Source organism: Pelodiscus sinensis, chromosome 13 (genome assembly GCF_052426305.1).
Source record: "Pelodiscus sinensis isolate ZL-2025 chromosome 13, ASM5242630v1, whole genome shotgun sequence".
Lineage (NCBI taxonomy): Eukaryota > Metazoa > Chordata > Testudines > Trionychidae > Pelodiscus > Pelodiscus sinensis.
Window position 1 is genome coordinate 237,921 of NC_143064.1, and position 24,123 is coordinate 262,043.

Sequence of the window (24,123 nt, forward strand, 5' to 3'; positions counted from 1 at the left end):
TCAAACTGGGCAAACCAGAGCTTTATTTTAAAAAAAGTCCTTGCTACAGTACCTAGGACTGTGCCTCTGTACATAATTAACAATAATTCCTGAAGGATTTGTATTTGGCACCAGTTTACTTCAAAACAGTTTGGGCATTAATTTAATCTAAATTTGTTTTTTTTCCACCAGAATATTAGCTGTCATCATAAAGCCAATCAGCAGAGTTACAGGCTAAGTTGTCTTTTAAAGTACTGAGTTCTCATCTAAATCAGAGTACAGAAAGTTCCAAAACAGAGGTCAAACATTAAAAGGCTGACATAGGCTCAAGTGGTTTATAAAACCCGTAAAAAGACTACACCAGCAAATATGCCCTTTCAATCTGCACAGTTAAGAAGTTAATGCAGGCAGCAACACTCACTAGTTGGAAATCATGTCATGGAAGAATCGCATATATACCAACAGGAACATCTGAAATCAAACATTAAAAAGCTCCATTTCCCAATCTACATAAGAGAAGATAAATTCATAGGAAGATTGAATCCATGAAATCACAATTGGATGGATAGTTTACTTCCCCCATCAAGCAACATGTCTTGCAAACATACAGTACATGTGCACAACTCAATCCTTTTCAAACTCCTTATGGAATAGATAGTCCCCATTCTACAGCCTCTCCCTGTGATGCAGAAAGCAAGTATGTGCTCTGAAATCACCATCATGTATCACGTCACCCACAGAGTACCAGGCAGATTAAGTAGAAATGCACTGTCTTTAACTCCCATCTCCTTTGCAGAGGAGTTTGAGAGGTTCAATTCCTGGACAATTGTGTGGGCAGGGTCCTTCATGCAGATTCACTGGTCTCTGCCGGCTTAACCATATGGTCTGGTTTGTTGCCAGCAGCATAGTGATCCCACATCTGAAGGTAAAGCCGCTCCAGTTCCATGGTGTACTGTTTGGTGTTGAATAAAGGACTTGATATTCTCTGCTTCCAGACTTTACTACGTATTTTCTTCAGGCTACACAAAAAGATAACAGCAAGTAGTCAGATTAGAAGCAGACAAGAACAAATGGCTAGTGAGATATATTAGCTCAACTAACCCAGAAAACACATAATTGCTTCAGCAAATCCCCTTTATAGTCATCCCCTTAGAGCCGTGGTCCCCAACACGGTGCCTGCGGGCGCCAGGCATTTGTCTGCACCCGCCAAGTGCTCAGGGCTGGCCTGGCCCCGGGCACGTGGCGCATGCGCGGTGCCGGAGCCAGCCCCGGGCGCGTGGCGCACGGTGAGCGCCAGCCCCGGGGGGCGCCGCGGATTGACCCCCCGCGGTGCATGGGGGGGGGGAGAGCGCCGGCCCCAGGCATGCGGCGCTTGGGGAAGGGGGGGGAGAGAGAGAGAGTGCCAGCGCCGGGCGCGCGGCGCTTGGGGAAGGGGGGGGAGGGGAAGAGAGCACCAGCGCCGGCCCCGGGAATGCGGCTATGGGGGGGCCCCTGCTCGGGGGGGGCCCTGCCCCCCAGCGGGTGAACGGCAACGCCCCCTGGCGCCCGGCAACCCCAAATGGTTGGGGACCACTGCCTTAGAGCAACAACATACATTTTGAGTTTCCCCAACATGAAACAATGAACTTCACAGAAACAACTCTTTAGTTATAGCTGAAAACACTATGGACATTTGTGTTCGTATAACTACACGCTAATTAGCCAGACCACCAATTCTTTGATCTAGTCCCATCAAGTGGATTTTGCCCAAGTGCAAGTGCAGCTATTTCAGACTAGGTTTCTCTCTGAAAGCAAAGCAAAAATGCATCTTGGTTGCAATTATTTCCTGCAGAATGTTCAATATATCAGCATTCCTTCTCCCTCCCAGCAGCTGCTAGAAGTAAATATTAATCTCTAGACAGAAAAAGCATTTACCTAAATCTCCAAGAAAGAACGGTTACTTACCTCGTAACTGTGATTCTTCAAGATGTGTTGCTCATGTGCATTCCAATATAGGTGTGTGCACGCAGTGTGCCCACGCTGTCAGAGACTTTTCCCTCAGCAGTACCCTTAGGGCCAGCAGGGAGCCCCCTGGGGATATATCGGCCCATATACACCCCTGCTGGCCCCCTCACCCACTCCGTTCCTTCTTACCGACATATTCCGGATAAAGGGCGGTGGGTGGGGATTTGGAATGGACATGAGCAACAGATCTCGAAGAATCACAGTTATGAGGTAAGTAATCGTTCTTTCTTCTTCGAGTGATTGCTCATGTGCATGCCAATATAGGTGACTCCAAAGTAGAACCTAACTAGGCGGAGGGCTGGATGTCAAAACCACCGAGGAGTTAAGGACTGCCCTACCCAGGGCAGAATCCTCTCTGGCCTGATCGTACAGCGCAAAATCGTTAGCAAACGTGGACCGAGGACCATATGGCAGCCCTACAGATGTCCAGGATGGGAACCTGCACTGCGAAAGCGGTGGAAGCTGCCACAGCTCTCGTGAAGTGTGCTCTAAGGGTCGGGGCTGAAATGCTTGCTATGGAGTAGCACTCCCTGATACAGGCGGTTATCCATGAGGAGATCCGCTGAGCGGATACAGGTTGGCCTTTCATGTGTTCCGCGATGGCTACGAAAAATTGTGGTGATTTTCCAAACAGTTTGGTCCTGTCTAAATAAAAGGCTAGCGCCCTACGGACATCTAACGTGTAAAGCTTGCTCTTTCCCTGATGCATGCGGTTTCGGGTAAAAGACTGGTAGAAAAATATCCTGGGAGGTATGGAATGCAGAAACTAACTTCAGCAAAAAGGCTGGGTGAGGGCGGAGCCGGACCTTGTCTTTACAAAATACTGTGTAGGGGGGAATCTGACGTCAACGCTCAGACACCCGCCTCACAGATGTGACTGCCACTAGGAGAGGCACCTTATATGATAGGTGGAAGAGGGAGCACGTGGCTAGCGGTTCAAACGGGGGCCCCATAAGTTAGGATAGTACTAGGTTTAGGTCCCACTGGGGAACGGATTACCGGACATGTGTATAGAGTCTGTCCATTCCTTTTAGGAACCTGTTGACCAAAGGGTTGGCAAATAGCATTTTCCCCTCTTCCCCTAGGTGGAAGGCTGAAATGGCCGCTAGGGGGACCTTAATAGAAGAGGAAGAGAGATTCTGGAGCCTAAGGTCCAACAGGTAATCCAGGATCAAGGAGACTGGTGTCCACCTCGGGTGTACCCCCTTCTGAGAAGCCCAACAGCAAAACCGCTTCCACTTAGCGAGATATGTAATTCTAGTGGAAGGGTTTCTGCTACCCAAAAGGACTTCTTGGACTCGTTGAGAGCACTCGAGCGCCTCTGCCGTTAAACCACAAAGCTTTCATGCTGTCAAGTGAAGGGACTGTAGGTCTGGGTGGTGAAGCCTGCCCGAGCCCTGGGATATCAGGTCCGGGAATAGTGGGAGAGTTACAGGCCTCTCTCGAGGTTGAGGAGGGTCGAAAACCAATGCTGTCTGGGCCATGCTGGGGTGATTAGAATTAGTGATGCCCTGAACTCCTGCACTTTCAACAGGACCCTGTGAACTAGTGGGAAGGGCGGGAAGGTGTACAGCAGGCCTTGCAGCCAGTAGAGGAGGAGAGCGTCCCCTAAAACCCCCTGTCTCTGTCCTATAAGGGAGCAATAGCAGGGGCACTTCGTGTTCTGTCCTGTGGCGAACAGATCCAGATGGGGAAACCCTCATACACGGAAGGTAGATTGAGCAACGTCCCAATGCAGGGACCACTCGTGGTGTGCAAACGATCTGTCCACTAGGATGATCTGTGAGCCCGGGAGATATGAGGCCATTGGGTGGCTATCCGCCCAGATGCAGAATTCCCATAGGCTGATTGGTTGCCTCTGAGCACAGGTGAGGTGAACAAGCCCCCACCCTGCTTGTTTATATAGGACACCACTGTCGTGACACGATGAGGACAGTCTTGCCCCAGGTGGGGAAGGAAAACTGCACAAGCCAGCCGGACCGCCCTGAATTCCCTGACGTTGATACGCAGGGAGGTTTCGCAGGGGGACCACGTACCTTGACTGTGCAGCTCTCCCAGGTGGCTCCCGAACCCGTGTCCAACGCGACTGTGACCAGTCGGATGGACGGGACTGGCTGGGAGAGTGGGACCCTTGCGCAGACTTCCGCTCAATGGGTCCATCTCTCCAGGCGAAGGAGGACAGGGGTGGAAACGGTTAACACTGTCCCAGGAGTGGATGGCTGGGTTGTGGACTCGTGATAGCCACATTTGAAGAAGGTGCATGCACATTCTGGTGTGCTGCACTACATAAGAGCAGGTGGCCATGAGGCCCAATAGACGCATGCAAGCCTGGGCGGTGGTCACTGGAAAGTTCTGGAGCAACCTGACCGCCAACTGTAGCGTGAGAAAGCAGGAGCTGGGTAGAGAGGCTCTCTGAGACCGGGAATCCAGGGTCACACCCACGAATTCTATTGCCTGGGTAGAAGTTAAGGTGGATTTGCCCAGGTTTAAAAGAAGACCTAGTTCTTGAAAAAGTTCACGGACTATGGCGATGTGGTCTCTCACCTGGGTTTCCGACTCCCCTCGGAGGAGCCAATTGTTCAAATAAGGGAACACCTGGCCTTCCCTTTTCCTAAGCTTGGTGGCCACCACCGCCATACATTTGGTGAAGACCCAGGGGGGCTGTAAAAATACCAAAGGGGAGGGCCGTGAATTGGTAGTGGTCCTGGCCCACAGTGAATCGCAGGAACCTTCGGAGGAAGGGGGTGATTGAAACATGAAAATAAGCATCTTTGAAGTCAAGGGCAGCATACCAGTCTCCAGGGACTAGGGAAGGAATGAGGGACGCTACAGTCACCATTTTGAATTTTGTCTTGATGATGAAGAGGTTTAGAGCTCTGAGGTCCAGGATTGGGCAGAGGCCCCCTTTTGCTTTTGGAACCAGAAACTAGTGGGAATAAATTCCTGTTTACAAAAAATCAAGGGGAACTCGTTCTACCGCCTCCTCCTGTAACAGAGGCTCGTGAGAGGGGTCCCTAAAAAGGGACAGGGTAGGGGATTGGGAAGGAGGGGGCGAGTGGAAAGGGATTACACAGCCCATTTCCACTATGTCCAGAACCCATCAGTCCGAAGTAACAGACGGCCAGGCCTGGAGGAAACAGGATAAATTGTCCCGGAAGGGTACAGAGAGACTTGTAAGAAGCTCTTGGGGGTCCTGTCAAAAGCTCTGTCGGGACCCGAGAGGGGGCTTATTGGGGGGCCCCTGGTTAGAATCCGGGGTTGGGCAAGAGCGGTGCCTATTGTTCCTACCATTATTAGCCCTGCCCGGATGATGGGTAAAATCAGGGGGTGGGCCCTGTGGAGGCATTCTAGGGGTGTTCCTATTAGCATATGAACGCTTCTGGGTGGCAGGTGTGTGAAGGCCCAAGGACTTTAATGTGGCTCTCGTGTCCTTCAGACCATGGAGCCGCTGGTCAGTTTGCTTGGAGAAGAGCGACATGCCTTCAAAAGAGGTCCTGCAAGGTGTTTTGGACTTCCGGAGCTCTGGAGCCATGAACTGCGACACAGGACCACTCTGGTGGCCATGACTCGAGAAGCCGCATTAGCCACATCGAGTGCTGCTTGTAGCGCCATCCAGGAAGTTACTCTCCCCTCCTCCTGAAGGGCCTTATACTCCGCATGGGAGTCTCTGGGGAGCAAGTCTGTAAACTTGTCCATTGACGCCCAGGTGTTGTAGGCATATCTGGACAGAAAAATTTGCTGGTTGGTAATTCAGTATTGGATGCCCCGGATGCGTAGACTTTTCAACCCAGTAAGTCGGTCTTTTTAGCCTCCCTGTTCTTAAGAATGGCCATGTGCTGTCCCTACCTCTCCCTCTGGTTGAGTGTCTGAACTACTAAAGAACCTGGGGGAGGGTGGGAGAAGAAGTGTTCATTACCCTCCTGGGGGACAAAATACCTCCATTCCACCTGCTTATTGGTGGGTGGGATAGACGCCAGGATTTGCTAAAGGCTGCCGAGATCCTGGCTACCGTCTTGTTGATCAGCACCAGCACTCTGGAAGGAGCGTCTGCATGCAAGGTGTCGATGGTTGAGTCCAAGCCCTCAGAGACCTTCTCCGCCTGGACTCCCAGACTTTGGGCCAGACGGCAGAGGAGGTCTTGGTGAGCCCTGGCATCCATGAAGGGCGCAGAGTTGGCCAGAGCCTCGTCGGGGAGGAGGGCAACAACGACCCCTTTGCCATATCGCCCACAGGGGTGTCTGTATGGCCTGGATCGTCCAAAGTGGCTACGGAGGGAGGAGGGAGAAGTTGGCTCACTAGAGCCATATTCTCCCCTGGGCCTGGGGATGACTGGCTTCCGGCTTGCCATGGTGCCGAGGTGGAGGAGGAGACATGGCTGAGACAGGATCCCTGACAGTAGGTGCCGTGGTACCGGGGGCCGATAGCGGTGCCAGGCGGGTAATCCGTGTTGCGTCTGGTGCTGGATCCGTTGCCACCGGCACTGGCGTGATAGTAGCCAGTGCCAGGGGAGGTGCCATGTGTGCCACATGGCTCTGCCACACCTTGTGCACCATTTTGCCAGGCACCCTAGGAGGGGAGTGATACCGGGCATCCCCGTGCCGTCTTGAGGGTGCTGGAGTTGGCAGAGGGGAGGAGAGAAGAGTCTATAAGGACCCTTACTGCCTCCAAAGCAGATGGATCTGAGAGGTCCTCTGAAGGACTCTCATCCCTCCAGTGGGAAAAGTAGCCACCCGACCTAAAAGGCCTGGGCTCTGGACTGGCTGGTGCCACGTGCCCCACTGTAGACCACACATACCTGGGCGGGGACTGACCCCCTATTAGGACTCCTCTTCTGTACTGGTACCGGTGACTGGGTGCGACGTCTGGCCCTGTGCGGTACCGGGGAGGCGCAGTGTGCGGAGCTGTCACGCACCGAGGCCAGTGCGCTGTTGGAGCTCGGTGCTGGAGCCAGTGTTGGACGGAGTGCCGCCTCCATCAGGAGCACCTGGAACCGCGACTCTCACTCTCATTTGGTCCTGGGCTTAAATGCCTTACAAATCCTGCAGTGTGCTCTTATCCCAGGTACTTCAAACACGATGAGTGTGGGTCACCACACGGCAAAGACTCGTTGCACTTCTTGCAGGGCTTCAAGCCTTGCGGGCCAGGCAAGCCCTGCTGTGGGCACATGGCGCACTGCAGCAGGGTAAAAGGAAAACTACAAATTAAAGTCTTTCACGAAATTAACAGGTACTTAACAGAAGATTGCTGACAAGGAAAAGAACAGTGAAGAGAACGACTCGAAGACGAGCTGAGGGTTGTTCCGACGATCGTCACGACGGTAAGAAGGAACTAAGTGGATGAGGGGGCCAGCAGGGGTGTATATGGGCCGATATATCGGCACCACTTCAGGGGGCTCCTTGCTGGCCCTAAGGATACTGCTGAGGGAAAGTCTTCAACGGCGAATGCACGCTGCGCGAACACACCTGTATTGGAATGCTCATGGGCAATCACTCAAAGAAGAACAAGTTATGAGATATGTTGCTCATGTCCATTTCATTAAGCATGTGCACTGTGTGGACAATTGTTGAAAGGTTTTTCACCTAGCAGTACCCGTCAGGTTAGTTGTAGAGCCCTCTGGAGTGGCACCTATTTGGTGGCAAATATAGGTCCCTGTTGACCTGCGGCTGCCTCAATTCCTTTTTGCCAGAATGGCAAGAAGTACAAAGAGGGAGGTGGGTGGGATTTAGAATGCACATGAGCAACACATTTCAAAGAACAGTTCAATAAGCAATCATTTGAAGAAGAAAAAAATAAATGGTTATGTCCATTCCACGTTGTGTCATTGGAGGAAGAGTCAAAGATTGTGATTATGGACTTCAACATTGCCCCACCCAAGGCTCCATCATCCCTAGACTGCTAGGAGATTGCATAGTATTACTAGAAGACTATCACTTTTCATCAAGTGGCTGCCCTACATATGTCCTGGATGGGGCTGATGGTAACATGGCTCTGGTGGAGAGAGCCGTCAGTGGCGTGGCAGGGACCTTTATGAGGTCACCCTGCACTAGGGCACACTATATGATCCAAGCTGAGATGAGACTGGCATCCTCTTCATTCTGTCTGCTATCCAGATTAAAAGTTGTGTAGACTCATGAAATAGCTTTTTATTTGGAGCATACAAAACTAAAGCGCGCCTGACATCTAAAGAGTGAAACATGTATAATCTGTTACTGGTATGTGGTAGGGATGTAATAATGCAGTTGATTAACCAATTAACCAATGAGCAAAACCTTATAGGTTAATGCTATAGACTATATGCATTCCCCCCACCCCCCCCAACAGTAAGTTTTTAGCAGGTTTGCCAGCAGGCTGGCTCAGCCCTGGCTTGCGATGGGTCCAGGCCTACCCCTGCCTCAGCTCTGCATTTAAAGTATATTAGGAGTTGGGCAGGCAGGGAGCCCATCTCAGTTCCAGGTCACGTTGGGTATGGGACCTCAGACTCTCCCTAGATTGGGGCTACTGCCACCCGACGCTGCTGCCTCTACATCTCCATTTGACCCCTCCTGCACTCATATCTCCTCCTAGGTCTGGCACCAGATCAGTCCCCTCCAGGCCTACCTCACAACCCAAACCCCTGCACCTGCTCCTGTACCCCAGTCCAGTGTCCCAGGTCACAACCACCTCCTTCACCCAAACTCCCTCCCTTACCCTAACCTCCCTCCTGCACCTACCCTCCATCCCAAACCCCACACCTCTCCATTAATATCATGGAAGAGTGCAGCCCTTGACCACTTTCCAAATTCTTGGGAGTGGCCCCCGATCAAAAATTATTGCCCACCCCTGGTGTAGGGGGCTCCAACATTAATGCTGAGTTTAGAAACCCTTCTGACTGAGGTCATAGCCACTAAAAAGGCCACCTTTTAGAACAGGTGGAGTAAAGAACATATCACCACAGACTTGAATGGTGTGGAGCCATTAGCCTGGTGAGAACCAAGTTAAGATCCCAGGAGGGCGGGGGTTCTCATCTGAGGATACAATCTGTCCAATCCCTTAAGGAAGTAGTTTACCAATAGGTTAGTGAATACAGACACTCCCACCCCTTCAACCCTGGGTGAAAGGCAGAATTGGCAACCATGTGAACCCTAACTAAGGATGTCACCAATTCTGCTGTTTCAGTTTGAGCAAGGAGTCCAAAATGACAGGAATTGAGGCCTGAAGTTCAGGAATTCCCTTCTGTAAGGACTAAACAGAAAATAGTTTCCACTTGGCCTAATAAGTAGTCCAAGTAGAGGGCTTCTTGCTTCTGCACTAAGTCTGAACACTGGCTCTCAAGACCAGGTCAACCAGAGAGCTTTCATGCCATGAGGTGGAAAGATTCCAGTTGGGGGTGACAGCTGATCATGGTTCTGAGTGACGAGGAAAAAGCCATGCGCAGATACAAAATTTGTATCCATAGCTGCAAAAATGATTTACAATGTCTGCATTCACATTCAGGGATATTGATATCCACAGATAGAAAATGGACATCTGATGATCTGCAGGGCGCTCATGATGAAGTTTGGAATCAGGGGGAGAACTCCAGCAAGGTGGTGAACTAGCGCTGGTGGGGCCAGGCTGGTGCTATAGGGATTAGTGAGGTCTTGTCCTAGTGCACCTTGAAGAGGACCTTGTCGATCAGCGGGAATGCGTACAGCAGGTGGGATTCCTGACAGCTGGAATGTGTCCCTTATCCAACCTGGGCTGCGATTCAGGAAAAAGCAGAACTGCTGACACTTTCTGTTGCCCCACATTGTGACCAGATCTAGATGGGGGAAAGCCCCACTTGTGGAAAATGCTCAGGATGACACCCACTCTGACGGACCACTCATGTCCACTGAAGGAGTGGCTGAGGCAATTTGCCAACTCATTCTGGGCTCCCAGGAGTTAAGTTGCCTGGAGCTAAATGGTATGGGACAAACCAAACTCCAACAGTAGCAGGACTTCCCAGCACAGGGGAGAGAAGCAAGCACCTCATGGTCTCTTTATACAGAACATCTCTGTGGTGTTGTCTGTCAAGACTGACATCCACTTGCCATGCATGAGGGGTTAGACTATCTGGCACACCAGACTCCCCTGAGTTTCTTGACACTGATATGCAGTGATAGTTCTTCTCAGGACCACATACCTTGTATCCTGATGTCTCCCCAGTCCGCACCCCAAATACAAAGCCAACGTGTCAGAGACCAACTGTATGGAGGGATCAGGTTTGGAAAACAGCACGATGGAGTATCTTACCGAATCCTGCAACCACTAGCTGAGGGAGTCCAGGATGATACATGACCACCATGTGCAATGAGTCCTGGTGTTGGCTTTTATACTCATGCCAACCATGCTTGCAGGGGGTGTTAGATGCTGCCTGGTATTCTAGACCAGTGTTTCTCAAGCTTTTTCAATAAAGTACCTCTTTAAAAAAATTATAAGTACCCCCAGTACCTACAGTTTTCAGACACATTTTTTTCTACCATTGCAACATATTTGTTTAAACAACTTAATCGTAGCTGGGCGGATGATAAAATTTTTGGGTGTAAAAAGTACAAAAAAATTAAAGTGGTGTAAAACTTAAAACAAAAATTCAGTTCTCTCCGAATTTCTGTTGTGTTGATGTATCCCCCAGACTTCTCTAAAGTGCCCCTTAGGTACTCATGCCACTGGATAAGAAACACTTTTCTAGACCACATATGTACATGCTTCCATGTGCTCTAAGATTCCCAGGCAGTTTCTGCCTGTTCTGGTAGGGACTAGGTGGACATGATTGATTTTGTCCTTTAGGGAAACAGGGATCAACCATGAATCGGAGAAATAGTTTGTGGGCCAGGGTAATTGAAATAGGAAAGTACACATTCACATCAAGGGCAACATACCAGCCCCCCAATCCTGGGAGTGAATGATAGAGGCCAAGGTGACCATGCAGAACTCCACCTTTATGAACATGCTGAGGTCCCACAGATGTGAATACGGGTCTGAACCCGCACCAGGAGATTTAAAATAGTGGGAGTAGAGCCCCTAAACTCCAGAGGAACCGTCTCTATTGCTCACAGGACAAGCAGTGATTGCACCACCCACTGAAGGAATAGCTTGTGAAAACAGTTCCTGAAGAGGAATGGGCAAGGGAGAAACAGAACTGGAGACAGTATCCCACCTCTATCACGTGAAAAATCTAGTGATCTGAGTCCAGGCATGGCAGAAGTGGTAGAAATAGTTCACAAAGGGTGGCAGATGATCTGCAAACTGGACTGGTGTCCATCCTCAGGCGCACCTTCAAAAGTGTGAAAATCCCTGGGGCTGCCTGGATGCATCCGTGCCCTGGTTAGCGGAAGATCTATCTATTATTGCTGTTCCACTCTACTCTGCGCTGGTTAGGCCTCAATCAGAGTATTATGTTCAGTTCTGGGCACCGCATTTCAAGGAAGATGTGGAGAAATTGGAGAGGGTCCAGAGAAGAGCAACAAGAATGATTACCTATGACCTATGAGGGAAGACTGAAGGAACTGGGTTTGTTTAGTTTAGAAAACAGAAGAATGAGGGGGGGACATGATAGCAGTTTTCAGATATTTAAAAGGGTGTCATAAGGAGGAGGGAGAAAACTTGTTCATCTTGGCCTCTGGGGATAGAAGCAGCAGCAATGGGCTTAAACTGCAGCAAGGGAGATTTAGGTTGGACATTAGGAAAAAGTTCCTAACGGTCAGGGTAGTCAAACACTGGAATAAATTGCCCAGGGAGGTTGTGGAATCTCCATCTCTGGAGATATTTAAGAGTAGGTTAGATAAATGTCTATCAGGGATGGTCTAGACCCGTGGTCCCCAACACCTAACCCTAACCCTAACCCTGGCCCCGGGCACATGGCGCACGGGCGCTTGTCGGGGGTAGCGCCGGGCGCGCGGCACTCGGCGACGGGGGGGAGCGCCGGCTACGGGCGCTCGGCGGGGGGGGGGGGGGGGGGGGAGCGCTGGCCCCGGGCGCGCGGTACTCGGCGGGAGGGGGAGGGGGCGGGGAGCGCCGGCCCTGGGCGCGCGGCCTTTAGAGGGGGCCCTGCCCCTGGGCACGCAGCTATGGGGGGGGCCCCGCCCCCGGGCGCGTGGTAGGTGGGGCCCCGCCCCTGGGCGCGCGGTAGGTGGGGCCCCGCCCCCGGGCGCGTGGATGGGGGGGCCGCCCTCGGTCCCCGCCCCCTGGCGCCCGGTGGGCAAACGGCCACGCCCCCTGGCGCCCGACAACCTAAAAAGGTTGGGGACCACTGGTCTAGACAGTATTTGGTCCTGCCATGAGGGCAGGGGACTGGACTCGATCTCTAGAGGTCCCTTCCAGTCCTACTATTCTATGATTCTATCCTACTCCCTGTTCAAATTCTGCCTTAGACTTCCTGAACAGAAACACAGGGATGGTGAGGTAAAGCAGGTGCGGCTTGAAAGGCTTTCTTTGCTGGGTGGGGAACTGGATACCAAAAGTTGCCTTTGAGAGCTTGAGACTGTGTAATCATGAGTCAATCTGTTCCATAAAGAGGCGGGTATAGTCAAAGGGGAGGGGACGTATAATGTGTTCTAGATCTCAGCAGGGAGAACAGAAAAGTGGAGCCATGAGCTCCTGTGCATAGTGATGGCAGTTGCCATAATGAACTTGTAGAGTTCACAGAATTTAGAGTGGCCTGTAGAGAGGTGCAAGCAACCACCTTGCCATGAATTCAGGATTGCCATGAATTCTGGATAAGCATTGGTTAGGAGCAGCTCCTGGAACTCGGCCAATGATGTCCTCCAGAAGTACCTGCTTAGCACCATCTGTTGACTGGTGATGCAAAGCTGGAGGTCTCTGGTAACAAAGACTTTGCATCTGAAGAGGTTCTTGGGCTTCCTTGACCTTTGAAGTTGGACCTAGCAGCCCCGAACGCTCCTTACAATTGGCGGTGTCCACCACCAGAGTTCCTAACGGGGCATGTAAACAAGTGTTCATATCCCTTTGGCAGGACAAAACAACAGCGCTCACACTCTTTCACTATTGGTGGTATAGAAGCCAGGGTTTGTCAAAGCACCTTGGCTGTGCTGGCAATTGTTTTTATAAGAGGCAAAGTGACTCTGGAGGCTGGTCAGAATATCAGCCAAAGGGTACATCTCCTCAGCCTGTAAGGTAAGATTCTGTGCCATCCCGTAAAGGTGGTCCTTGTGTACTTTAGCATCCATTGCGGGAAGGGAGGTAGCCATCCCTGCTACTGCCTCACTGGGCAAAGATTATTCCCAAAGGAGCACAGGGTCTTTTTATACCCCTAGCTCCCTGGTGTCCAGCTAAGCAGTGCCTTTAGTTACACCGCTGGGCTGCGTCCTTCCCTGAGGTCTGCACCCCCACCACAGATTAATGAGGACTTGGCTTCTGTCCCAGGATCCCTCATGATGGGGACACTACTGAGGCTACCCTACAGATTTGGTCCTACCCCTGGTGGCATGCCCCTGGAGTCCAAAAGGGCCATTGCATAGGCTCTTGCCACTGGGAAGGCCTGGGTGCCTGAAGTATGGTGCCTTGCTCCAGAATACATGCCAAAATCTAGAACAATGTCCGCTCTGTTTGAAGGCAGGGTCCTGAAGAGTACTCAGAAGTGGACCATGATGGAGCCACAGCTGACGGTGTTGGAGATCGATGCCATGGCAAGGAATGATGGCTGAGCAACCTTGGCTTCTCCTGATGCCTAATGGGGAGTGGAGGCTGGGCAGGCAGATGCCAAAGTGGGCACCAGTACTGTGACAGGAAGTGCCAAAGCAGCTGGTGCCAGGGCACAAACTGCAATCTCAGAAGGATGCGAGGCTGGGGATCGGAAAGTTGGGCCAAGGGATCATGTTAGTTCAATAAAGGCCCTGGCTGCCTTGGATGTGTCTGATGTGGAAAGGAAAGTCTCACTTATCTGCTACTAGTCCCAGCCCCAGGAGTCCACTCACACTGAACTCAACGGCTCTCTGGGGACCGCTGGGGTGGACAGTTGTGTGGTGAATAGGGATGTAAAATCCCATTTAATCAGGGGGCTCCTCCTAGGACCGATTAACCCATTACCCTAAGCATCACCTCATAAGGGAAATGGTTTCCAAGTAACCAGTTACCTGTTCACATACCTAGTATGAGTGTGGCAGGCTTAGGATGCACCTCACTAGCCTGCCAAGTTAGAGAGTAGCCCGTCTGCTCCCGATTTTATGTGGCATCAGGAGTGCTGCTGGTACTCTAGCAGAGTACTTCTTTGGCACCGAGGAGCCCCATACCGACGCACTATGACTTCAATGCCACATGCAGACAAAGTGCTGCCTCCATTACAAAGTTTCAGGCAGCAGTCACTCTCCTTTTTCGTCCTAGTTTGAAGCATCTGCAGGTGTTGCACTCATCCACCTGGTGATCCTCTCCAAAGCACTGGAGGCAAGAGTCACTTGTGGCAGTTGTGCGGGCCACCACGTGGCATAGGCTTCAGGCAGATGTCACAGGGCTTAAAGCCCTAGGATCAAGGTATACTGGGGTCTGGGGAAACTCTTCAACTATAATAAACAGTAAGCTAACATGATGCTCAGTCTATCTGTAAAATAGGAAATATGTTGAGGGTTCCTCAAAGCTAGGAGGGCTAGTTGGTCTGTGATTGTGCTATGATCTGAATGCGTAAAGTTCAAATTATTTTTAGGGAGGAAAAGTGCATACATTGGGCATGTCAGCATACCAACGTGAACATACTACACCGCATTCTAAGTATAGCTCCCTCCCACATTTGACTTCCTAGCTCCTATTATGGCTACTTAAAAGAGATGGACACTCCCTCAGAAGGCATCTTGTTTCCCATCCCCACCCACTATCTTCAGCACGAACCTCTGGGGTCTGCATGAATCCCCACCACTACTATGGGCCTCAAATGAAGGTATATATTGCCTTTTTCTCCTGCTTCTTGGTGTAATACTACGAATTCCCATCCTCCCAGTAGACAGGCAGCTAAATCAGGAAGTACAAGAGGTAAATCTCTCAGGACAAAATGCAGATAAGAATTCTAGTGTAGTCTCTAATTCTAATGAGCACAGATCTTCCCTTCTCATCAGCAAAGCTGTTTAGTGTCTTCTTCAAAACTATGGAGGTCAGTGAGCTCCCATGGTAACATATAGCTGGTAATAGTCAAAATAAGGTCAACAGAGTCCAAGTAGTGATATGCCTCTCTGCTTACAGCTAAGGCTGCTGACAGAACTGCTAGGCCCCAGGGAAGGTGGGTGGAACCAGCTCCGGGCTCCTCAGAATGGTGGGGTTGAGGGCTAACCTCCCCCTGCCATTCCTGTAGCACTGCCTGGGGCTCCAGCGGCAACTTAAAGGGCTGTGGGGCTCTGCCCATTGCAGTGTCATCTTGGAGCCCTTGGCCCTATTAAATTGCTGGGCTCTGAGCAACTGCCCCTCCCTCTCTCCCTCCCTTCCCACGATCAGTAGCCCTGCTTATAGTCACTTATGTTTACTCCATTTTGCTTTCTTACATTCTTTAGCCCCAATAATAGTGCCATACTGTTCTAGATCTTCATTCCATTCTCTAACAGGGATTTACTTACTATTCTAAATCGGTTCCCAGTTTCACAGCAGTATCTTCATATTCTTGTCTACTTTTAGCAATAAGTTCAAGACAGCCAAGGCAAGTAAGCTGGGAGGCAGCAACCCGTGATGCAAGAGTTTCTCCTGAAAAGAGAAGCAATTGATAGCCAATATTATTTGATGTTTAACATCTCTAGTATGTATATTTGCTTAATTTCTCTCCCCTCTCCCTGAGAGCACAAGGAGAGGTTTCTTCACTGATATCAGTTAAGCCTGCCCCCTAGCTAGAACTGGCATGCATTTCATTTCTTTACTATCTATAAACTCTGTACTCTAGATATTTACATATCCACAATAAAAATAAAAACAAGAATTGAAGGTCTGTAATAATTACATTCAACATCAACTGTCACCCTGTGACTACAATCTCCTTTCCCTGAAACATTACCTGGCATAGTGACCATGGGAGTCCCAGCCCATAGTACATCCATCCCAGTAGTGTGCCCATTACAAAGTGGAGTGTCTAGACAAACATCAGCCAACTGGCCCCTTCGCACATGTTCCTCTTTGGGGGCAACAGGAGAGAAGATGATTCGGTTCTGTGGAAGACCCATGTTCTGAGCATATTGCTGAATATTGGGTTCTCCTACAGCTGGGAAACGCAACAGCCACAATACACTGTTTGGAACTCGCTTCAGAATCTACAGTCAAACCAAGAAAAAAAAGATGTGTTTGTAAGAAGCAGCATACAGAAGCATCTCCTTCCTGGACAGATGAGAAAAAGCACATAGTGGCAGGAAATCACTGAAATGTATGATTGGAAGTGTCATTCATCAGAGACCCCAACTACCTTATCCATTACAAAGATAGCTTCCCCAATTATCACCTCTACTACCATTAGCTCACAGACATCTACCTTTCCCCATCTCTAATATCATTAACTCACAGACACTTACCTTTCTCCCCCAGCCCCTGCATCCCCCTTCTGTTCTGAAATGTGATTTGTCCTTTTCATGTGTGTTCATTTTTTTTAAATTGTATCCTTTGGTATATATGGTTGTGACTATTTTCTTCCACTATTTGATCTGAGGAAGTGGGCCTGGCCCACGAAAGCTCATCATCTAATAAACCATCTTGTTAGTCCTGCATTTTGCTTCAGCTACACCAGACTAACACGGCTACATTTCTATTACTATTCATCATAGGTTTCACCCAAACTGTGGTCCAAAGGTAAAACAAGAAGTGCATGATGTGTCTACTCTGCTCTGCAGGTCATTTCCCATAAGCTTGCACTCATTGTTTAAAGCAATGAGTGACTCTGAGGGTACGTAAACACTGCAAGACTATTTCGGGATACAAGAGGTAACCCACATCCTAACAAGCCACCCGCTATTTTGAAATCTTTTTCAAACAGGCACGCTATTTGGCATCCCTGTAATCCTCATTCTACAAGGATTAAGTGATGGCTCAAAATAATGCATTATTTCAAAATTTGGCGCTGTGTAGATGTGCCAAAGGTATTTTGAAATAAGATAAACAATTTGTGTAGCGCAAGTTTCATGTCTTATTTTTAGTTTAGGGTGCCGTGTAGATGCACCCTAACTTAGAAAGTGAGACATTTCACAAATCCTTTTATTCAGTCTTTCCTTGTATGTCATGTTTTCTAAACTTTTAATCTTTGTTGTTGTTCTCCCTCTTGACTTCTCAGGTCAGAAGTTTTCAAAATTCATTTAATCTAGTCCCTCTGTACTAAGGAAGATCTAAATACTATCAAGACCACCCCTTAGTGCCTGGCTAACTTATTCTTAAAAGCCTCCCTAGGTAGTTGTTCCAGTGTTGACCTAAACCAATGGTTAGGAAGTTTTCCTTAATGTCTACCCTAACTTTCGCTTGTTGCAATTTAAGCTCACTACTTCCTGTCCAGTCCTCAGTGGTTAAGAACAATTTATCACCCTCCTTTTTATAACAACCTTTTATGTATTTGAAGAATGAAGTTCCCTCTCAATATGCTCTTCTCCAGATTGCTTTGTAGGTAGGTAATGTTTTCTAGATCTTTAACACTTTCCCCTTTGGCTTCTAGTTCAGCAGTTCTCAAAATTCATTGCATTGCAACCCCCTTTAAACACCACAAAATTAGACATGGCACTGGGAAGGGGAACTGAAGCTCTGCCACCTGGGAGCTCTCGGGAAAATGGGGGCGGGGGTGTCAAAGCCTTTAAGCTTCGCCTTCAACCCCTGTTCCCAAGCAAGTTTAACACCAGCTCTGAATACGCCACTGAAACCAGGTTGCCACCCACTATGAGTTCAAGCCCAGAGTTTGAGAACTGCTGCTTAGGTTTGTCCACGTCTTTCCCCTACTGTGGTACCCAGAATGGCACACAGTACTCCAGCTGAGGTCTTGTCAATCAGCGTGGAGCACAACATTTACATCTTATCGTCTTTACAACATTCCTGCTAATACATGCCAGATGGATGTTTACCTGTTTTGCAATAATATTAAATACAAGCCAATAATATAACACTTTGGCAAAATAAGCAAATATTCTGGGATGTATTAGGACACAAGATGTAATTCTTCCACTCTACAGATTGATAAGAGTTCAGCTGGAGTACTGTATAAAGTTCTAGTAATCACACATTGGGAAAGCCCAAGGGCTTGCCCCCAACCCAACTCCTGGCAGCAAGATTTGAGTTCAGGATTCAGTTTCCCCTGCCAGGGCCATGTATACATTTTGATTATCAGAAAGGGGCTACAATGCAATGAATTTTGAGAAATGCTGACTAGAGTAATCAAGAGGGAGAACAAAAACAATTAAAAGTCTAGAAAACATGATATACAAAGTAAGACTGAAAAGGGATTTGTCAAAGTGAAAATCAGTCAATGCTTCAACTAGTGAGTGCCAGCTTCTGAGAGATGACATGAAGAGCAGAATAGATACTGCAGGCACCCCTCATTTAACGTAAGGACCGCAGTTTGGGCAGAAGTAACATTTCCCAGTTGTTATTATTTAGACAAACAGCAATAGAAAAGGTGGTGCAGACAACAGCAGATGAAATTACAAAGTGAATTGGAGATTCAAGTTTCCAATGTATTTGCAGGCAGCATTTTGCAGTAGTGCAAAGTTTCCTTTCAGCGCCACACCAGTATGCCTTAATACAAGAGCAGTCATTCTGGGTCGGACCTAGGGTCCATTTAGCCCAGTGGCCAGAGGGAATGAACATAGCAGGTAATCAAACTACAGAATCAGAGAATACTAGGACTGCAAGAGACTTCGAGAGGTCATCAAGTCCAGTCTCCTGCCCCCATGGCAGAACCAAATACTGTCTAGACCATCCCTGATAGACATTTATCTAACCTACTCTTAAATATCTCCACAGATGGGGATTCCACAACCTCCCTGGCAATTTATTCCAGTGTTTGACTACCCTGACAGTTAGGAACTTTTTCCTAATGTCCAACCTAAACCTCCCTTGCTGCAGTTTAAGCCCATTGCTTCTTGTTCTATCCTCAGACGCCAAGATGAACAAGTTTTCTCCCTCCTCCTTATGACACCCTTTTAGATGCCTGAAAACTGCTATCATGTCCCCCCTCAATTTTCTCTTTTCTAAACTAAACAAACCCAATTCTTTCAGCCTTCCTTCATGTTCTCTAGACCTTTAATCGTTCTTGTTGCTTTCCTTTGGACCCTCTCCAGTTTCTCCACATCTTTCCTGAAATGCGGTGCCCAGAACTGGACACAATATTCCAACTGAGGCCTAACCAGCGCAGAGTAGAGCGGAAGAATGACTTCTCGTGTCTTGCTCACAACACACCTGTTAATGCATCCCAGAATCATGTTTGCTTTTTTTGCAACAGCATCACACTGCTGACTCATTCAGCTTGTGATCCACTATAACCCCTAGATCCCTTTCTGCCATACTCCTTCCTAGACAGTCGCTTCCCATTCTCTATGTGGGAAACTGACTGTTCCTTCCTAAATGGAGCACTTTGCATTTGTCCTTATTAAACTTCATCCTGTTTACCTCAGACCATTTCTCCAATTTGTCCAGATCATTTTGAATTATGACCCTATCCTCCAGATTAGTCGCAACCCCTCCCAGCTTGGTATCATCTGCAAAATTAATAAGCGTACTTTCTATGCCAATATCTAAATCACCGGTCCAAAACAGACCTCTGCGGAGTCCCACTTGTTATACCTTTCCAGCAGGATTGTGAACCATTAATAACTACTGTCTGAGTATGGTTATCCAGCCAGTTATGCACCCACCTTATAGTATCCCCATCTAAGTTGTATTTGCCTAGTTTATGGATAAAAATATTATGCGAAACCATATCAAACGCCTTACTAATGTCTAGGTATACCACATCTACCGCTTCTCCCTTATCCACAAGACTCGTTATCCTATCAAAGAAAGCTATCAGGTTGGTTTGACATGATTTGTTCTTTACAAATCCATGCTGGCTGTTCCCTATCACCTTGCCACCTTCCAAGTGTTTACAGATCATTTCCTGAATTACTTGCTCCATTATTTTCCCTGGCACAGAAGTTAAACTAACTGGTCTGTAGTTTCCTGGGTTGTTCTTATTTCCCTTTTTATAAATGGGCACTCTATTTGCCCTTTTCCAGTCTTTTGGAATCTCTCCTGTCTCCCATGATTTTCCAAAGATAATAGCTAGAGGCTCAGATACCTCCTCTATCAGCTCCTTGAGTATTCTAGGATGCATTTCATCAGGCCCAGGTAACTTGCAGGCATCTAATTTTTCTAGGTGATTTTTAACTTGTTCTTTTTTTATTTTATCTTCTAAACCTACCCCCTTCCCACTAGCATTCACTATGTTAGTCATTCCTTCAGACTTCTCGGTGACTATACTGTGGCATATTGGTGGTGCTGTCTGCTCTGTGACCCGGGATCCCCCTGCGCTGTGATGGGAGATTCTCACTGACTCTCCCAAATGTGTATTAACCCTGACACCCAGGCTCAGCCTCCCAGGGAGAGACAAAGGAAGGAGGGCGGAGACCATCACCTGGCTGGGGGGGGGGGGGGGGGGGGGGGGGGGGGGGCAGGGCTGGAAGAGAGTTTTTAATTTCTGTCTGATATCATGGAGGAAGCTGCCTATGCAATGGGCTGGGATTCAGGGGCCCAGTCTCCCACATCTCAAGGAGGGCTGAGGCATCCTAGGCCTGGCCCTGTAACGAGATTACAGCTATGCTGTGTTGTATCCTGGAGGCAATAAACTCCCTATATTCTACTGGCTGATAGAGTCTGTTCGTGCCATTACGGGGGTGCAGGAGGCGGGGGAACATCGACGTGCTGCCACATATACATCCCATCACCTGGACCTGGAGTGAGATGTTCTGCCTCAGTACCTGTCTAATGGTTTATTTGGCAGGTAAGAGTACAGATAAGTGTTAGCTGTAGTGGTGTAAATTGGACAGGACTAAACAGCTTTTGACTATGGAAAAAAACAGTCAGAAGGATAAATTTTCATTCAACTCTCAACTTGGAGCAGATTTATGAGCTACAAAGAGATTCCAAATCTCATTATTATTCAACCCCTATTCAGGAGGGCAGAGTAAGGATTCAAAAGGATTCATGCCAAATAAGTATTCTCAACAAGTCAGGCAAGAAAACTGAACTCTTTCCCTGACCTGATATGGGGCAATAGAAGTTAAAGATGTGCCACTTATTTAAAAACTATTCCTGTAAACAAGACAGCAGCTAAATTATGGAGATCTCATCTGAGATTTAGTAGCAAATGTAACAACTCACATTAGCCCACATTTGTAAAGTGGAAGGGTCAATCTTATACAGCTGGTTAAAATTACAGTACACAACAGCATCCTCTGGTAATCCATACTGAGAGCGGGTGGTAACAATGATGGTACGTGGAACTTCTTCTCCAGTTGCTGCCTTGTTGTTAATCTAGGAAGAACATAAAAAGAGCAGCTATATGGACCGCATAGCCATTTTGGAGCACAGGGTACCTAATGAAATAATCCCGTAAAGCATTCAACAGCATCATGAATTCATATCTGAAGATTTGATCAAAGTTATGCCCAGGGCTCGACAAATTATGGAAAACCCTACTCACCAGACAAAAAAGGGACTCGCCACCCTCCCCCCGCAAAAAGTGTTTTTTTTAAATGGCATAAATTCCTAATAAGAATAAGAACAGTAATTACTAATACGTTCTTAATAAATATCACCCAAGTTATTAATAAATATCTTATAAACCTCTACCTTTTCCCTCTGCTGCCTTGTCTCCTCCCCTTCCTCCATCAGCTCCCCTGGTGCCTGCTGCCCCCAACCTCTCACCCTCCTCTGCTGTCCTGACTCCTGCCTTTCTCACTGCCCTCAGCACTTCTGCTACCTGCCCCCTCTACCAGCCCTTCTCTCCCCCTGGGCCCACTCCTCCAGTAACCCACTCTGATCAAGTGAGCAACCCCTCCTCATCCCCTCTCCGCAGAGTGCCCAGCCGGTGCTGGCTGTAAAGTCACCTCCATCAGGAGAAGTTTTTGACAAGAGTCTCTCTCCCTCTTAGTGCGCGGCTTAAATGACTTGCAGATCTTACAGGCATATGTAAGATGGCCCTCACCCAGACACTTCAGACAATTGTCGTGAGGGTCTCCTTTGGGCATGAACTTAGCGCAGACAGCACACGCCTTAAAGCCGTGCGACCCTAGCATTCCTCACCACCGAAGGGGGAGAACGAAAAACGAGACAGTAACTATCTAACTAACTGAACTATTTAGCACGATCTACAAAAAAAACTAAGAGAAAAACAGGAACCATTAACTGATCTAAGAAAGACACGCTCCAACAACCGTCACGGGCGGTAAGAAGGAACTGAGGTGGAGGAGTGCCGGCAGGGGTACTTATGCCCCGCCATAGCGGTGCCACTCCAGGGGGCGCCCTGCCTGCGCTATGGGTACCGCTAGGGAAAACGTTCCGGAAGACACGGTGCGCACACCTAATTCGAATGGACATGAGCAACTACTCGAAGAAGAATCTCCTGGCACCCGCACCCTACTGGTTCCTCCCCGCCTCCTTTGCCCTCTTTTTCCCTGATACGCACCCCCTCAGCATCCTCTGCCCCCATTACCCTCATGTCCCTGTGCCCTCACACATGCCTTGCTCCATCCCCATCTTCCTCATGCCCACAGCTTCTTTCAAGCCTTCTCCCAGCACCTTCCCCTTCCCCTTTTAGCCCCCCAGTGCCCTTCCCCTCTCCTCTCCCAGCATCACCCTGTTCGCCCCTCCCACTGACACCTCCCCTCCTGCCCTTTTCCTCACTGTTTGCACTTGGCCCCCTGGGATTTGTCTCTCCTGCACCCGTCCCTTGGTGCCTTCCCCTTTCTTCTTCTTCTCCTGACCCTCCTCCCCTCAGCACAAGCCTCTTCCCCATATTTTTCCCCTCCCCTCCCGACAGCCCAGCCCAGCCCAGCCGCTTCCCCTCCCCCAGGGCCAAGCAAAACATCCCCCCCCCTTTTTGTTGTCTTTTATATGTTTGCATTTTGCAATTGTTTTTTTTTTTCGTTTTCATTATTGTCCCAGCATTTTAGCCCTATAAATAACAAACAGCATTTCCATTCATTTTTTTCCATGAAGGCAAAGGCTCTTCAAGTGAACTTCCCCTTTCACTCACTGCTGGGTCACAGCGGCCTTTTCCCTGCCCTGTCCAGCCCCTCCCTATGGACAAGCACCCTTCACTCCCAATCCACAGGGGAAACAGGGTGCAGGGACAGTACAGAGCCAGAGGGGTGCAGGGAACAGTGTGGGGTGCGGTGGAGGCACGGGGAATGGGACGCTGTGTAGTGCAGGGAACAGGCAGCACAGAGCTGGGAGGGGGAGGGAGGAGCAGGGACCAGGGGTGCCAGGTGCGAGGTGCAAGGGCGGCGCAGAGCCAGAGGGAGAGCAGGGGATCTGGGGTGCAGGGGCGGCATGGGAAATGGGCGGAGGGAGCCAGATGGGGCATGGCGCGGGCGCAGCGAGCCGGGCGGTCAGCAGGGAGCAGTCTCTCGCTGGCAAGGGGTTGGGGCCATGGCAGGACTGGAGCCGGCGGGGTGGGGCCTGGCTCTGCCGCGCGCCGCAGCCAGGGACACACAGCCAGAGCCGAGCTGCCGTGGCCCTTTAAAAATTGGCGGGGCCACGTCACGCCAGCGTCCTGGGGTCTGCTGGTGCTCCACCTCCTTGTGCCACAGCTGCACACAGGCATCCCGGCACTGAGAATCGCCATGGTTCCCCCTCCCCAGCAGTGCTCTGCTCCTCCGCCAGCTGGCGGATTGGATGGGGCCGCACTACCCATAGTGTGGGCTTTGGCCAGCCCGTTACAACAGCCCACCAAGCTAGTCCACCCCTGCACTTGCCAACTGGCAAAATCTACTCGCCACGGGCGAGCATATTTGTCGAGTCCTGGTTATGTCAAATATGAAGGGAAGGAAGATTATTCATTCGTAATCAAAACACAGAGCATCGCTGCACGTTCATACACTTGGAATGGTGCAACTTGGATTAGTGGAACATTCAAGGAACAAAACCTACTACAGCATCTGCACTCTTCCTATCCTTCCCCATGCCGCTCCAGACGTCTGGAACACCGAGATA

The 24,123-nt window shown here is 49.3% G+C and overlaps 1 protein-coding gene across 3 annotated transcripts in view; it reads right to left on the reverse strand.

The window, feature by feature from the left end:
- OGT (O-linked N-acetylglucosamine (GlcNAc) transferase) overlaps positions 1 to 24,123 on the reverse strand; it is a 100,411-nt gene continuing 76,288 nt past the window's right edge. For 2 of the 3 annotated variants that reach the window (XM_075917997.1, XM_075917996.1), the window contains exons 19-22: positions 21,289 to 21,441; positions 15,965 to 16,217; positions 15,537 to 15,660; positions 1 to 998 (exon numbers count right to left, since the gene is read on the reverse strand). In XM_075917997.1, the coding sequence (XP_075774112.1) occupies positions 824 to 998; positions 15,537 to 15,660; positions 15,965 to 16,217; positions 21,289 to 21,441 (705 nt within the window). In that variant the 3' untranslated portion in view covers positions 1 to 823. Of the gene's footprint in view, positions 999 to 6,778; positions 7,156 to 15,536; positions 15,661 to 15,964; positions 16,218 to 21,288; positions 21,442 to 24,123 lie in introns of all 3 variants that reach the window. The other variant, XR_012900194.1, reaches the window with a different exon arrangement.